The sequence below is a fragment of the Lynx canadensis genome, chromosome B3 (genome assembly GCF_007474595.2).
Source record: "Lynx canadensis isolate LIC74 chromosome B3, mLynCan4.pri.v2, whole genome shotgun sequence".
Taxonomy (NCBI): domain Eukaryota; kingdom Metazoa; phylum Chordata; class Mammalia; order Carnivora; family Felidae; genus Lynx; species Lynx canadensis.
In genome coordinates this window covers 85,041,524-85,055,334 of record NC_044308.2, presented here as the reverse complement: position 1 = coordinate 85,055,334, position 13,811 = coordinate 85,041,524, and the positions used below count along the sequence as shown (strand labels likewise).

Here is a 13,811-nt window from a genome sequence, read left to right as displayed (position 1 = left end):
ACATTTCCTGATTTTGATGATTATAGTATCGTTATACAGGAGAGTGTCCTTCATTTGTTGTATTCAGGGGTGATGGTGCATCATGTTGCCAACTCATTGTCATCTTCATCAGAAAAATTCTTTTGTACTTACTTGCAACTTTTCTGTAAGTATGAGGCTGTTTAAAAATATACAAAGACAAGATGTACTAAGCACCCATGGAACTGATGAATGCAATCTTAACTATATATTTCTATGGAAGAGAAAAACATGGGATATTCCTAACTCATTTTATGGATCTTGAGATCAAATCAAAGACAGTATGAGACTTAAAAATTAAGTCTCACTGATAAACATAGAAATGAAGCTTCTAAACAAAATATTAGCAAACTGAATCTGGTAATTCACAGTAAAAATAATTATTCCAGGAATCCAAGGATGGTTTAACATTAGAAAATACATTAAGAGCAAAAAACATAACTAATTCAACAGATGTAGACAAAGCCTTTAATACAATATAACAACTATCATGGTAAAAAAAAAACTTAGAAAATAAGAAATAAAAGTAAATTTCCTTAACTTGATAAAGAGTATTTACCAAAACCCAACAGTAAATATTGGAAAACCATAAGAAGCACTCCCTTAAAATCAAGAACCCAACCACAATCTGCTTTCACTGCTTCTAGTTTATGATGTTCTATCAGTGCCACTAAGACAAAACAAATAAGAGGAAGATCAGAATAGAAGAAACAAACTGCCATTATTAACAAATGACATTACTACCCACATGGAAAATCTAATGAGTTTGTAATTAAATTATTAGAATTAAGAAGAGAGGTAGATAAGGTTGGATATAATATCAATATACAAAATGATTTTTTATACAGCAGCAAAAAATAAAAAGTAAATTTTTTAAAAGATGTTACTAAACAAGAACAAAAAATTTTAACAATAACAAGTGTAAGAAGAGCAAGGTAAGGGGCGCCTGGGTGGCGCAGTCGGTTAAGCGTCCGACTTCAGCCAGGTCACGATCTCGCGGTCCGTGAGTTCGAGCCCCGCGTCAGGCTCTGGGCTGATGGCTCAGAGCCTGGAGCCTGTTTCCGATTCTGTGTCTCCCTCTCTCTCTGCCCCTCCCCCGTTCATGCTCTGTCTCTCTCTGTCCCAAAAATAAATAAACGTTGAAAAAAAAAATTTAAAAAAAAAAAGAAGAGCAAGGTAAAATTATCAGTTTATTGAACTACCAAGACTTACTAGACTGAAAGCAAGGTATTATGCTACCAGTGCAGAAGCAGTCAAACAGACAAATGAAACAAATTTAAATGGCTATAAACAGGGGTGTCTGGGTGGCTCAGTTGGTTAAGTGTCTGACTCTTGATTTCAGCTCAGGTCATGATCTCACAGTCTGTGAGATCAAGCCCTGTGCTGGACTCTGCGCTGACAGTACAGAGCCTGCTTGGGATTCTCTCTCTCTCTTTCTCTTTCTCTATGCCACTCCTCCCCAAAATAAATAAATAAACATTAAAAAAAAAAAAAAACAGCTAGAAACACTTTGGCATATAAGTGGACATTTGATATAAAAAAGATGGGGAGGGGTGCCTGGGTGGCGCAGTCGATTAAGCGTCCGACTTCAGCCAGGTCACGATCTCGCGGTCCAGGAGTTCTAGCCCCGCGTCAGGCCCTGGGCTGATGGCTCAGAGCCTGGAGCCTGTTTCCGATTCTGTGTCTCCCTCTCTCTCTGCCCCTCCCCCATTCATGCTGTGTCTCTCTCTGTCCCAAAAATAAATAAACGTTGAAAAAAAAATTAAAAAAAATAAATAAAAATAAAAAAAATAAAAAATAAAAAAGATGGGGAAAAAAGATGGGGGAAAAAGATGGAATTGCTGATTCATGGTATAACAACAGAGTATGGAATAAACAGTGTCGACATTACCTATCCATATGCAAAAACAAACTAGATGCATACTTTATACCACATGCAAAAATGAATTAGAGGTAGTCTAGCAATCTAAACGTTAAAAAGCAAAATTTCAACCTTTAAAAGCAAAATACATTTTTTTTTACTTCAAAATGGGAAAGACATAGAAAGCACATATCATAAAGGAAAGATGATAAATTTAGCTACATTAAAATGTAAAACTTTTGTTCACCAAGTTATCAAAAAGAGTGAAAAGACATTCCATTGCCTGGGTAAAAATATTTGCAAAGCACATAACCAGCAAAGCATTTATATCCAGAATATATAAAGAACCTCTACAGTTGATGAGGAAAACACTAACAGCCCAACATAAAGGCAAAAGATATGAACAGGCACTTCTTAGGAAAACAAATCCAAGCAGCCAGTAAACATCAAACAGATGTTTCATGTCAGCTGTAATCAAGAAAATGAGGGATGCCTGGGTGGCTCAGTGGGTTGTCCGACTTTGGCTCAGGTCATGTTCTCACAGTTCATCGGTTCAAGCCCTGCATAGGGCTCTGTGCTGACAGCTCAGAGCCTGGAGCCTCCTTGAGATTCTGTGTCTCCCTCTCTCTCTGTCCTTCTCTCTCTCTCTCTCTCTCTCTCTCAAAAATAAATAAACAAATAAATAAATAAATGAATAAAATGAAACACATTCCATAATTTTTAAATCTAATCTTAATATTTTAATAATTTACAAAGATAGAATAAAATAATAAAAGATAAGAATGATGACAGAATTTGTTATTTTATTTCCACTAATGTATTTATGATCTTACCTAGGTTATATGAAAAGTTATCTGCAAAATGAGCACTAGTTTTAAACACTATCCAAAGAGACTTTCTCCACAGAGAAAAATACATCTATTTTTTCCCCATAGAGAATTCTGTCCTAAGATGAGGAAATAGATCTAGAGACTCAAATTAATAATAAGCCCAACATTCCAACTGTACCACTAGATTCACACTTTTTTAGTCTAAACTTGAATATTATACTAATTACACTAATATTTTCAGCAATGCCAAACGACATGATCATGACAAAGTCTTTTTAAGGTAACAGTTGCAAAACTTCTAAAATTATCTCCCTTCATTCTTTTCTATGGTCCCTTCTTTGTGTCCTATTTACAATACAGCTTCTGCTGCACTTGTATTAAAAAAAAAATCATACAAGTGATAAACTAAAGTACAATTTAATTTTGTTTCACTTATTTTATTTACTTTACCTACCACACTCAGAAAGAATTGAAGGGTTGAAATTAGATTAAAAGTACAAGTAAAATAACAGTACCTCACAATGCTGGCGAGAGGCTTGAATTTCACATTCATATTTGTTCTTTACAGATTCTAAGCAGAGCTCTCTATAGATTCCTGCAACCAAACACAATTACTCTGATTACGTTAGCATTAATGAGTTTCGTTAACACTTCCCTACAGGAATTCTGTCCAACTGTATTTTATAAGATGAGTCAGGAAGAAACTGACAAGTAATTCTAACTTAATCTTTAAAAATTGAAAATAAAAAGGCTCAGTTAAAATCCATATCAAAGCAGCCTAGAGAATTAAGAATTTAAGAGCGAGGAAGAAACTACACTGCAAATTTTAGTTCTTACTCCATTCTTCTAAAGAATACTCCTAAAATGTTTGATAGAGAATGAGCAAAATGAAAATAAAACTCCTTTCCTATGAAAAGTAATCTCTCAGGACTCATAATGGAAATAGTCAATAAACTCTGGTTTCATTAATCACATATTCTCCAAGTAACAAGTGGATACCATGACCAACAAAACCACTATTTTTTTTAACTATTATTTTCAGAGTCCAAACCTTCCAAAAGGATTTAATGTATAAATTGATACAACAAAATGTATAAACTGATAATGATGTTTGAGTGCTCCTGATTTTTCTAGAGAATGGATGCTCAAGAGAGTTTCACTTCAAGCTACCAATGCAATAGTATGAAACAATAGTGTAAAATAGTATAAAACGTGGCGTGCAAATACACCATCACAAAAATGGCAAACAAAGGCTCTAGATGTATACAACAAACTCAGTCCCATAGTTGACCCTAGAAATGTGATTCTTTCTTATAAAGTAAAGGCATGGGACAGATATCTGGAACTATGCCATTAGCAACACATTCGCACACACAATATTCTTTGTACAAGAGGCCACATAGTAGAAAAGTGAATAACTGATTCAAGTAATTCTTCCTAAACATCCAGTAAGTCTCACTTAGTTGTTTGTTTTCTTTTTTTTTTACTATCTTCTTTTAACCTTTTTTTTTTTCACTTTTATTTTGCAATGAATATAGACTGACAAAAAGTTGCCAACTTAATATAGTACAGGTAGTTCCCTTGGACCTTTCACTCAGTTTTCCCCATGATAATATCTTACATAATTAGAGTACAATATCAAAGCCAAGACACTGACATTCATACAATCCATACACTATTCAGATTTCACCAGTTTTGTATGCACTTATTTACTTGAGTATGTATGGGTATAGCTTTATGCATCACTTAGTTCTTTTACAATGTCAAAGAAAATTAAGGACTTGTTTACTTTTCAGAGTGTGGTAAGCCAACTTGTAAAAATAGCAAGTTAAGTATCATATCATCTACATATTCAATATTAAGCATTCAAGAATAAAATTTGGTTTAAGGTAGAAATAATACAAAAAGAACCTATTATGAACAATGCTTTAGGTATTACATAATAGGTACAGAAGGATCAATTAGTGTCCCCCAAAAAGAATAAAAAATCAGCACCTCCATTAGTTAAAATTCAGTTTTAGTCCAACTATGAAAAAACATAAGTGATCTTCAAACAGATATATCCTTTGTCATGTGTGCTAGGACACAATTCTGAGGCTGGATTCCAATAATAACAAAAGACTGAAACTTAACCATACAAGTATAGTATATTTTCATTTATTCGTAGCCACAAATGAGTGACCAAACTTATCAAAATAATAAATTATCATTAAATTACAGAGTTGAAGACTAATTCCCTATTCCATAACATCCTGATCAAACATTTTGTCGATGTTTTTATAAATAAAAAAATCCTTGTCACTCCTATAGATGAAAAGTACTAAGCGTACTAAGTTGAATCTTAATTTAGGTAACAGGAAAATTCAACTGAAATACTAACAGTTGCTCTTAATAAAAGTATCATGTCTCTAATTGTTTCACATGCGGAAGTATCGTCTCAACAACACTGCTAGCAATCTGATATCCCACAGCAGCAGAGGAAAGCAAGAGGCATTTAATAAATGATTGTGGGCTGATTGAGTGAAATGCTCTGTTCACTGTAAATATATTCGTGATTTCACTAACAAGAAACACTCACTTGACAAACACCTTTTAAATCTAGTGAAGAGTTCATATTCTACTAAATGGAAAAGATGTTTCACTTTCCTACCTGCTACCTTTGTACGAATTTGCATATTTTCTTGTAAAGTTGCCAGTGGTTCCAAATATTCTGGTGCTTTTCCAGCTATGACTTCTTGTAGTTTTGCATCCACCTGACTTAATCGTTCTTTATAAAGTCTTAACAAAGCAAAAATTAAAATATTAATTTTAAAAGCCCAACAAAGGCTAACATACCATTTTTAAACATTATCTCTTCCTAATATCATTCATATTCTAATAACCTACCAAGTGTATTTTTTTCTTGATCTTAAGTGAAAAACTCAGTTACATTACTTGACTTTATGCACATAATCACAAAGCAGATTTTATATTTAGATATATTATTCTTTAATAATTAACTCAGTACAAAAAATACAACTAAGCTACTACTTTTTTGCACTCTACATGTTTGGTTTTGTTTTAACTGCAGAACAATAAATCAATTCTAGGAGAAAAGGTTATTTAAAACACTTTTAAAAGAAACAAAAGAAATCGGGGCGCCTGGGTGGCTCAGTTGGTTAGGCATCTGACTTTGGCTCAGGACATGATCTCCCAGGTTCCTGAGTTTGAACCCCGCGTTGGGCTCTGTGCTGACAGCTCAGAGCCTGGAGCCTGCTTCAGATTCTGTGTCTCTCCCTCTCTCTCTCTCTCTCTCTCTCTCTCTCTCAAAAATAAACATCTAAAAAATTTTTTAAAAAACAAAGAAATCATTTTGAACACTTTAGATATAAACATTACTAGTTGTCAAAATAAAAAATTCCCTGGCTTCTCTCCACCTTTCCTGAAAAACAGTATTATAATATTCAGCCTACTTAGTTTTTAAAGAACAAAGAGGAAGTAGAGTGATGAAGGTAAAAACCAATGGCTACAGAACTTGTGTTCTGGCATACCCAGTTTGTCTGGACTGCAAATGAAGAAGGTGTAACAAAATGGTTGCTCAGTGGATGCAGAAATGAAATATGGGGCTGGGAACCCCTGTTGCTCTATTTGTGAGTTTACATGCAAATACTCTAATTTGCCAGTTGTCACACCTTTAACTTCACCTTGATTATCAATGACAGACAACTCAAAGTTTACTTCTGGCAATAATCCTACAGGATAGAACTCTTTTTAAGGATGGATGTCTACATTGTCATTCTTTACAAAAGGCACTTGTAATCCTGGCTTTGTGCATTTCATAGATATCCTAAAAATTTCAAAGCAGGTTAACAATTGAAGATCATTTGTAAATTCTTTTTTTTGACATTCATTACTTTATCAAGGGTGAAGAATATGTCACAAGGATGGCATGTAGTAAGTTCTAAAAGAAACCACTGATTATGCTTGTAGGTGTTAGTATAACTAGCAGTTGGCTTTTGAAAACATTACAATACCTGGCTTTCATATAAAAATTATCTTTCCTCGTGAAAATATGAAGTGGGGGCACCTGGGTCCTTTAGTTGGTTAAGCATCCAACTCTTGATTTCAGCTCAGGTCATAATCTCACAGTTCATTAGACTGAGCCCCACAATGAGTGCAGAGCCTGCTTGGGATTCTCTCTCTCTCCCTCTCCTTCTGCCCCTCCCCAACTTGCTGTCATGCACGCTTGCACACACTTGCACATACTCTCTCAAAAATCAATAAACTTAAAAGATAAAGAAAATATAAACCAATACAATTAAGACAATCAAGGAGGGGGCTGGGAGGATGGGTTAAATAGGCAATAGGGATCAAGGAATGCACCTGTGATGAGCACCAGGCGATATATGGAATTATTGAATCACTATATTGTAAACCTGAAACTAATATAACACTGTATAGTAACTAGAATTAAAATAGAAGCTTAAAAAAAAAGACAAGAAAATCAATATTGAATGTCTATAATTGATCATTATAATTAGCATAAAGATTTATATGATTTTGAAGTATTCGAGCAACTTTGAGTATTAATACAATAAATATTTTTCTAAACAAAAATGGAAAAATTATCTGAGTTAACTACCAAAATAATACATTATCATCTCTGGGTTAAATTTTTCTAAAACTCAAGATACAATGATAAACGAATGTGCAAAGTCAAAAAACTATAACGTGATAGTTATAGCTTTTGAAATCATAAATACAACTTCAGGCAAAATGCTAAAAATTCAATACAAATGATGAATGTACTGGAAAAACATCAGCCTTAAAATATCAATAAGGTATCCTGAATAGGTGAATAGTGTCTTGAATGAAGAGGCTATGTGAATTAACAATATTCAATTAACTACCCTTTTAAAAGAATAGATTCCTCAAAATCAGTATCATTTCAACAACCTTAAAATTCAAGTATAAACTCACCAAAGCCAAGAATCAGGAGTCCCTTAGCAGCAACCACAATACTATTCAGAGTAGATGCCCAATTAATGTTTACTGGATACTGAACATTGAAATACATGAAAATTTGGGCAGTGTAAGTTCCTCTATCTTTTTTAATGAAGTGGAAGAAACTTCCACCAATATCCAAACTGCCAAATGGTGGATTTTCTGCCTTATGAAAGAAGTGCTATTATGCCCTCTGGTGCTAGAACAGGAGAAGCAGGAGAATTGTTGATGTTGTTGTTATCACTGTATCATTATATCTCCCACCTCTTCTACAGAGGATTTGAGACTGCTCACAGTACAACAGAATAAAAATAGCAACAATGCAATTGGGGCAGATAAAAAAAAGATAATTATAAACCTGATGCAAGGATTATTTCTTTCTAAAACACATTTCTGAATACTAATTTCTTCTTCTTTTTTTTAATGTTTATTTTTGAGAGAGAGAGACAGAGCACGAGAAGGGTAGGGGCAGAGAGAGAGGGAGACACAGAATCTAAAGCAGGCCCCAGGCTCCCAGCTGTCAGCAGAGAGCCTGATGCAGGGCTCGAACCCACAAACCGTTTAAGATCATGACCTGAGCCAAAGTTGGACACTTAACCAACTGAGCCACCCAGGCACCCCTGGATACCAATCTCTTGAGAAAGAATCCTATTAATAGTGGTAACGGGTCTACTGTTAATATGTTTCTGAGATGAATGAGGCTGGTGGGAGAAATGGCTGGTAATGAGCCATGAAAATGCAAAATTCAAAGCAACTGCCAACCCCAAGATGAGCAAGAGTAGGCTTAAAGACTGACTAGGTGCAAAGTTCTCCTTTGTAATATATTATATTAGAGCTTTACAGTACTTTTCATTTCTTGGATAACCATAAAATACACTTTAAAAGCTCAATAGGTGTATCTTAATTGTGTGAGAATTATTCATTCATGGATTACCAGTGCTAAAATATAAAAATACAAATTTGCTTCCTCTTTTCCAGAATGATTCTGGATGAACTCTCCATGTTGCCCAAATAATGGATCCCTTGGGGATCCAAACTAATTCAAATTTACAATCAATAATGTAAATCTTTAGAATAAAAAAACGATACCATGTTTTTTAAAGCCAAAGTTTTAAATTTTGGATTATTTATATCAATATGTTGCACTAGCTTGGAACATTTATATGTTCACCTCTCATACCAATGAAAGTTAAGACCAGAAATGTCATAAACAGCAGGATTCATTTGATAAACAAATCTGTCCCCTTTTAGTCTGGCAATTCCAGATATTAACCATGTTTTCATCTGTTCTCTGGGCCTCTCTAGGGAAGAGGTAAGAGAAAAGAATAAACAGCAAAATTATGAAGAATTAATGAACTGAAGAGCCAGCTTCCGAATAAATTAGGTGTCTATAGTCTCAGAAGTTTCTTTCATTTACAATTCCTAACACGTAGCTATACCCCATGACCTTGCCAGCAAGTTCTGAAGTAAAAGCTCACATTTAAGATTTTTTTTTAATCTGTATCTGCATCTATTCTGTTCTCTCAGATCACTGGGGCCCATTCTTGTGTAACCAACTTCTCATAAGAGTTCTGTCATTATAAAGAGGGGGAGAAAACAGTATCTAATAAGCACCACTATGTGCCAGCCAAGACTAAGAATTTCACCTACTGCTCATACAATCCTAACAGTTCACAATAAAATAGCTACTATTACACCTTTTTAATCTGTGAAAAAAGCCTGGATTCAGAGCCTGTGCTCTTTCTACTCCCCTATATTTCCTCCAAAGTAATGCCTTAGTGGAAGGAACGTCACTAGGAAGTCATTAGTCACTAGTACTAGGAAGCAGAAGGCCTGGCTTACTTTATCACTTGCTGATGAACTATGGGCAAATCACTTCACTCCTCTGAGCATCAATTTTCTCACAGGTAAGGATGGATATGTGCCAACCTTATACAGTTGCTTCCAGAGGCAAACTAATGTGAAAACATGTATGTATTACCCAATGTTGATTAAAACAAAAATCACATGCCATTTTGGAGAAATATTCTGTTATTCTAAAATTTTTAAAAAGCTACCTTTATTCAATCATTTAACAACGAAATGAAAGAAGCAAATTAGAACCAAGGGTCCAACCACCCAGGGAAAACTTTTAATTACCAACATCCACATAGAAATCTTATTATACACCCTCAAACCTGTCTCAAAACCCTTAGTTTAGTTAATGAGGTCTTCAGAAGGCAAATAGTTGAAGCCTCTTTTAGAATAGTCTCATAAAATACAAAAAGGAAAATAGTTCAGTGAATAGAATTTCTCTTGTGCCAGTATACACGTGACATGGTTGAGATTCAGTGACAATGACCTTCTGACATCACTACTTACTGATCCTTGAGATCGGTAAACTGTTTTTCTAGATTGGACATTTCATCTAAGCATTCCATTCTTCTTCTTTCACAGTCTTCATCATCCATTTCTATTAATAAAAAGACAAATAGCAAAGAAAAAAATTAATTTTATGTTCTAAATTATCTGAATGTTAATTCAAACGGCTAAAGAAAAAAAAAGAAAGAAAAAAAATGTAATACGAAGTTAGATATGCAAGGCCTATATTAAGCCTTAAGAGAAAATTAATGTTTATCCAAAATAATTTCTACTAAAGGTTTTAACTTAAAATATAATTGAGAGTTGAAGCTATAGCAATCTCTAGACCTTTTTGTTTTTATTCATTTTTAAATCACTTTAAACGGCTGACAACAAGCTTTACTATTAAGTAATGAATCCATTTTTGGTTTATGTTCCTTCAACTCAACAGAACTTACACCAAAACGATTATGTCCATTAAAGGCTAATATTGCTCAAAAACACTTTTAGAATTCTTCTTTCAGAACTGCTTACATGACAGATTTGCCAGTTACAAAAGAAGAAAACTAACCTCATTCTGTTTACCACCAGATTTGTTGGTCTCTTACTCATATTCCCATTGTTCCCTCTCCCCAAATTACTGTAAGTGAGAAAGAGGAAAATGAAAAGAAAAAATAAGCAAACTTTTGAAGGAAAGCAACTGTTAAATTACCAGCTCTCTCCTATATTCCTTTATCTTCTATTTTTACATCACATATATTTCAACATAAGTGAAATAAGCGAAGTGTAAAATGATCTGCATCTCGATCTTCATTAAATAAAGGTCAAGCTATGGTAAAGAGTTAAATACACCAAGGAACCATAGGGTTCATTTTTTTTTAACTTTCCTAAAACAGATTAAAATTATTTCTGATTCTTAATAGCTTACTCCTGGGCTATTTAAAACTTGGTCACGCAAGATGACTCACTTCCCAGTATCTCTGGATAGTAGAGGTGTTTTTCTGTAGCTTTAGGACCTGCTCAGTACCAATGTTTGAGAAGAACAAAACTGTGGAAGTTTAACATGAAAGCCATTCAGCAGAAAAGAAATGCTTTCACAAGAAGCAAAACTGCATAATTTATTTAAATAGTCTCTTTGCGCTTAAAAAAATCTGACATATAGTTCAAATTATTACATTCTTCACAAATTAAGTTGTCCATTATTTTCTGGGAAGGAATAAAAAATCAGTGAAAAATCACTGAGAATTTTAACAAATAGATGTCACTTTGTGAGATCTTCAGCTCTCATCAAAAAAACAACACTTGGAGATAAAATGTTTTACAAATCTAAAAAATGTGTTTACACACAGCCTAGGTGTTCTTTCTCTGTATTGCTCACTTTTGAAATCTCACCTACTTTCACAGCTACACGGATGACTTCCAAATCATACTTCCTAGCCCAAGCAGGTCCCAATGCTACATTTCCATCTGTCAGTTGACACTCTGACTTAAATATACCACAAGCACCTCAAAAGCAACATGTCTGAAATACTCCATCTTCCACCTTCATCTCAAATCTTTCACTTTTCTATTTCTATTCATGCTACCACCATCTCCTCATATCTGGGGTTTTCCTCTTACCTTCACTCCTAAACTCGCATTCACCCATTGTGCATTGTGGGTTTTGTTTTTTTTTTTTCATTTTTGAAATCTTTTACATCTATACTTCTTTCTCATTCTCTAGCTCAAATCCTCTCAACAAAATCGGTTTCTCACTCTTTTGAATAAGCCTTAAACTCTAGCAGCCTTTGCATTTTTTTTTCTTACATTCCTCCCAAGCCAACATATCATCCCAATCCAAATTCTACCCATTCGTCAAGATAATTGAGGTAATCCCACCTTCTTCAACTAGCCTTTCCTGGCCACCCTATTCAGAAAAGATTTCCTCTGGTCTCTGAAATCCTATAGCATTGTTTACAGTTAAGTATTTATTTGGCAGTTTAATCAAGTTCTGGTTTATGACAACTGTTTAATTGAGAGCAGATCATAACTATTTATTTACACCTCACAGAGTAGTGTCCAGTGCATCTCAAGGAAGTCACTCATAAAGGCCTATTTTGGAATGGCTAGTTTATTGACTGAAATTACGTACTTCCATGGAGATTTGCTTTTAAAAAGAAACCTGAAAAGAGGGTGTCCGGGCATTAACAGATTGTCATCAGTCCTTGCTTTACATAACCAATAATCAGGCCAAGACGAGAAAGTTTAAGTTTAATTCTCATCATATGGAAAGAAGAAAATCCAGGCTGGCATATATTCCATTTCTCTTTTTAATAACCATCCTGAAAGTGTACAAAATCCATCTGTGGTGGTAATCTGCCCCCCCCCCGTCCCCCAAAAACCCTACAAAAAACCTGAAACAGCCCCAAATTGGAAAAGATTACAAGAAAGAAAAGATTTGGAAAATGTCAGAGTTGCCCAATATCTGCCAGTTTATAAGTATATGAAGATCCAAAATCACCCCTGACGGGCTCTCAGTCTTGCAAAGTTCAGACAGATGCTGTAAATGGGACAGCTCCAAGTCGGCCCCCGCAAGAACGCTGATGTCAAGTGCTGACTGACAGGCTGACTTGGAAGCTGAGATTAACAAATTCTAAACCAGCCAAGAGCCGGCACAATTCTAACCGACCTCGGCCCTGACAACCCATGTTGAGAAGTAAGGGTTGGAAAGATGAAAAATAAGGAAAGAAGCCGGTGGTCTGGGGGTAAGAGGCATTTCCAGGGTCTCCCAGACAAGCTGCAAGGCATTCCCCACTTTGGTCGACAGCCGTGGGCACTGCCCGGAGGTCCCCAAGGCTGGTCCGACGGCGAGCAGGACTGCGCAGCGTCCGGGAGCTGGGCGAGCCCAGGCCCGCGCCGGGTCCCGCCCCGCCAGCAGGGACCTGCCTGGAGCCAGGCAGCGCCCCACGATGAGTCCGGGTGCTGCCGAGGGCCGGGAGCCAGTCTCCGCCCCTTCCCTCTCTCCCCGCCCAGCACTCCCAGCAGGACGCAGCTGCCCGGCGTGCGGAGAGCGGCCTGTGGTGCGCCGGGCGCAAGGACTCAGGGTCCCGGCCCCGGTGGGTTGCACACCTGAGCTATCTCCATCCTCGGAGACCGACGAGCTCTCCGTGTCCTCGTCCTCTGAGCTGCTCCCCTCATTTTCGGCGTAGTCCACCTCCATCTCATCGTGATGGTTCGTCTCCTTCTTATCCCCTCGGGAATGGACTGGCATTTTCCAGCCGCGCCGTCGCTTCCCACTCCCGGCGCCCAGCCCAGCCACCGCCGCTTCAATGAAGGGCGCGCCGAACGCCCCGACCCACCCAGCGGCCGAGCGCGTTCTGAACCCCCTCAGCTCCTCCCCGCCCCCGGCCCGAACCTCACAACCTAACCCGCAAGCTCTGCGCTGGGAGCTCTGCCATTGGTGGAGGCTGTCCTCGAGCCGGGTGGGGTGGAGCTTGCCCTGCTCCGGTATGGTTGGTTGCCCGTAATTACGGCGCGGCCTTGCAATGTGTGTCGGGAGCTGTAGTCCTTACTGCTTAGACCTGCAGGGACTGCCGCCTTCCAAGCTTCAACAACCGCGATCATTTCTTGCCTGTGGACTTCAAGTCCCACAAGGCACGAAACCTGATAGACTCGATCGCAGTATATAAACTAAACAGAAACAGATTGTGTGAATTTGGTCTGTATTTATTCTTTTCCCGCCAAGTGATTGTCTGAGCTCCCTGGCTATCCAAGATGTTACTGTCAGATGTGAAAAGGTG

General features: G+C 36.8%; 1 protein-coding gene across 3 annotated transcripts in view; it reads right to left on the bottom strand.

The window, feature by feature from the left end:
- Positions 1-13,467, bottom strand: part of BRMS1L (BRMS1 like transcriptional repressor) — a 31,260-nt gene extending 17,793 nt beyond the window's left edge. Inside the window, exons 1-4 of one of the 3 annotated variants that reach the window (XM_030318962.2) lie at positions 13,141-13,467; positions 10,054-10,144; positions 5,360-5,487; positions 3,225-3,304 (exon numbers count right to left, since the gene is read on the bottom strand). In XM_030318962.2, the coding sequence (XP_030174822.1) occupies positions 3,225-3,304; positions 5,360-5,487; positions 10,054-10,144; positions 13,141-13,282 (441 nt within the window). In that variant the 5' untranslated portion in view covers positions 13,283-13,467. The remainder of the gene's footprint in view (positions 1-3,224; positions 3,305-5,359; positions 5,488-10,053; positions 10,145-13,140) is intronic. The other 2 variants (XM_030318961.2, XM_030318963.1) reach the window with 2 other exon arrangements.
- Between the last annotated feature and the right edge of the window lie 344 nt (positions 13,468-13,811).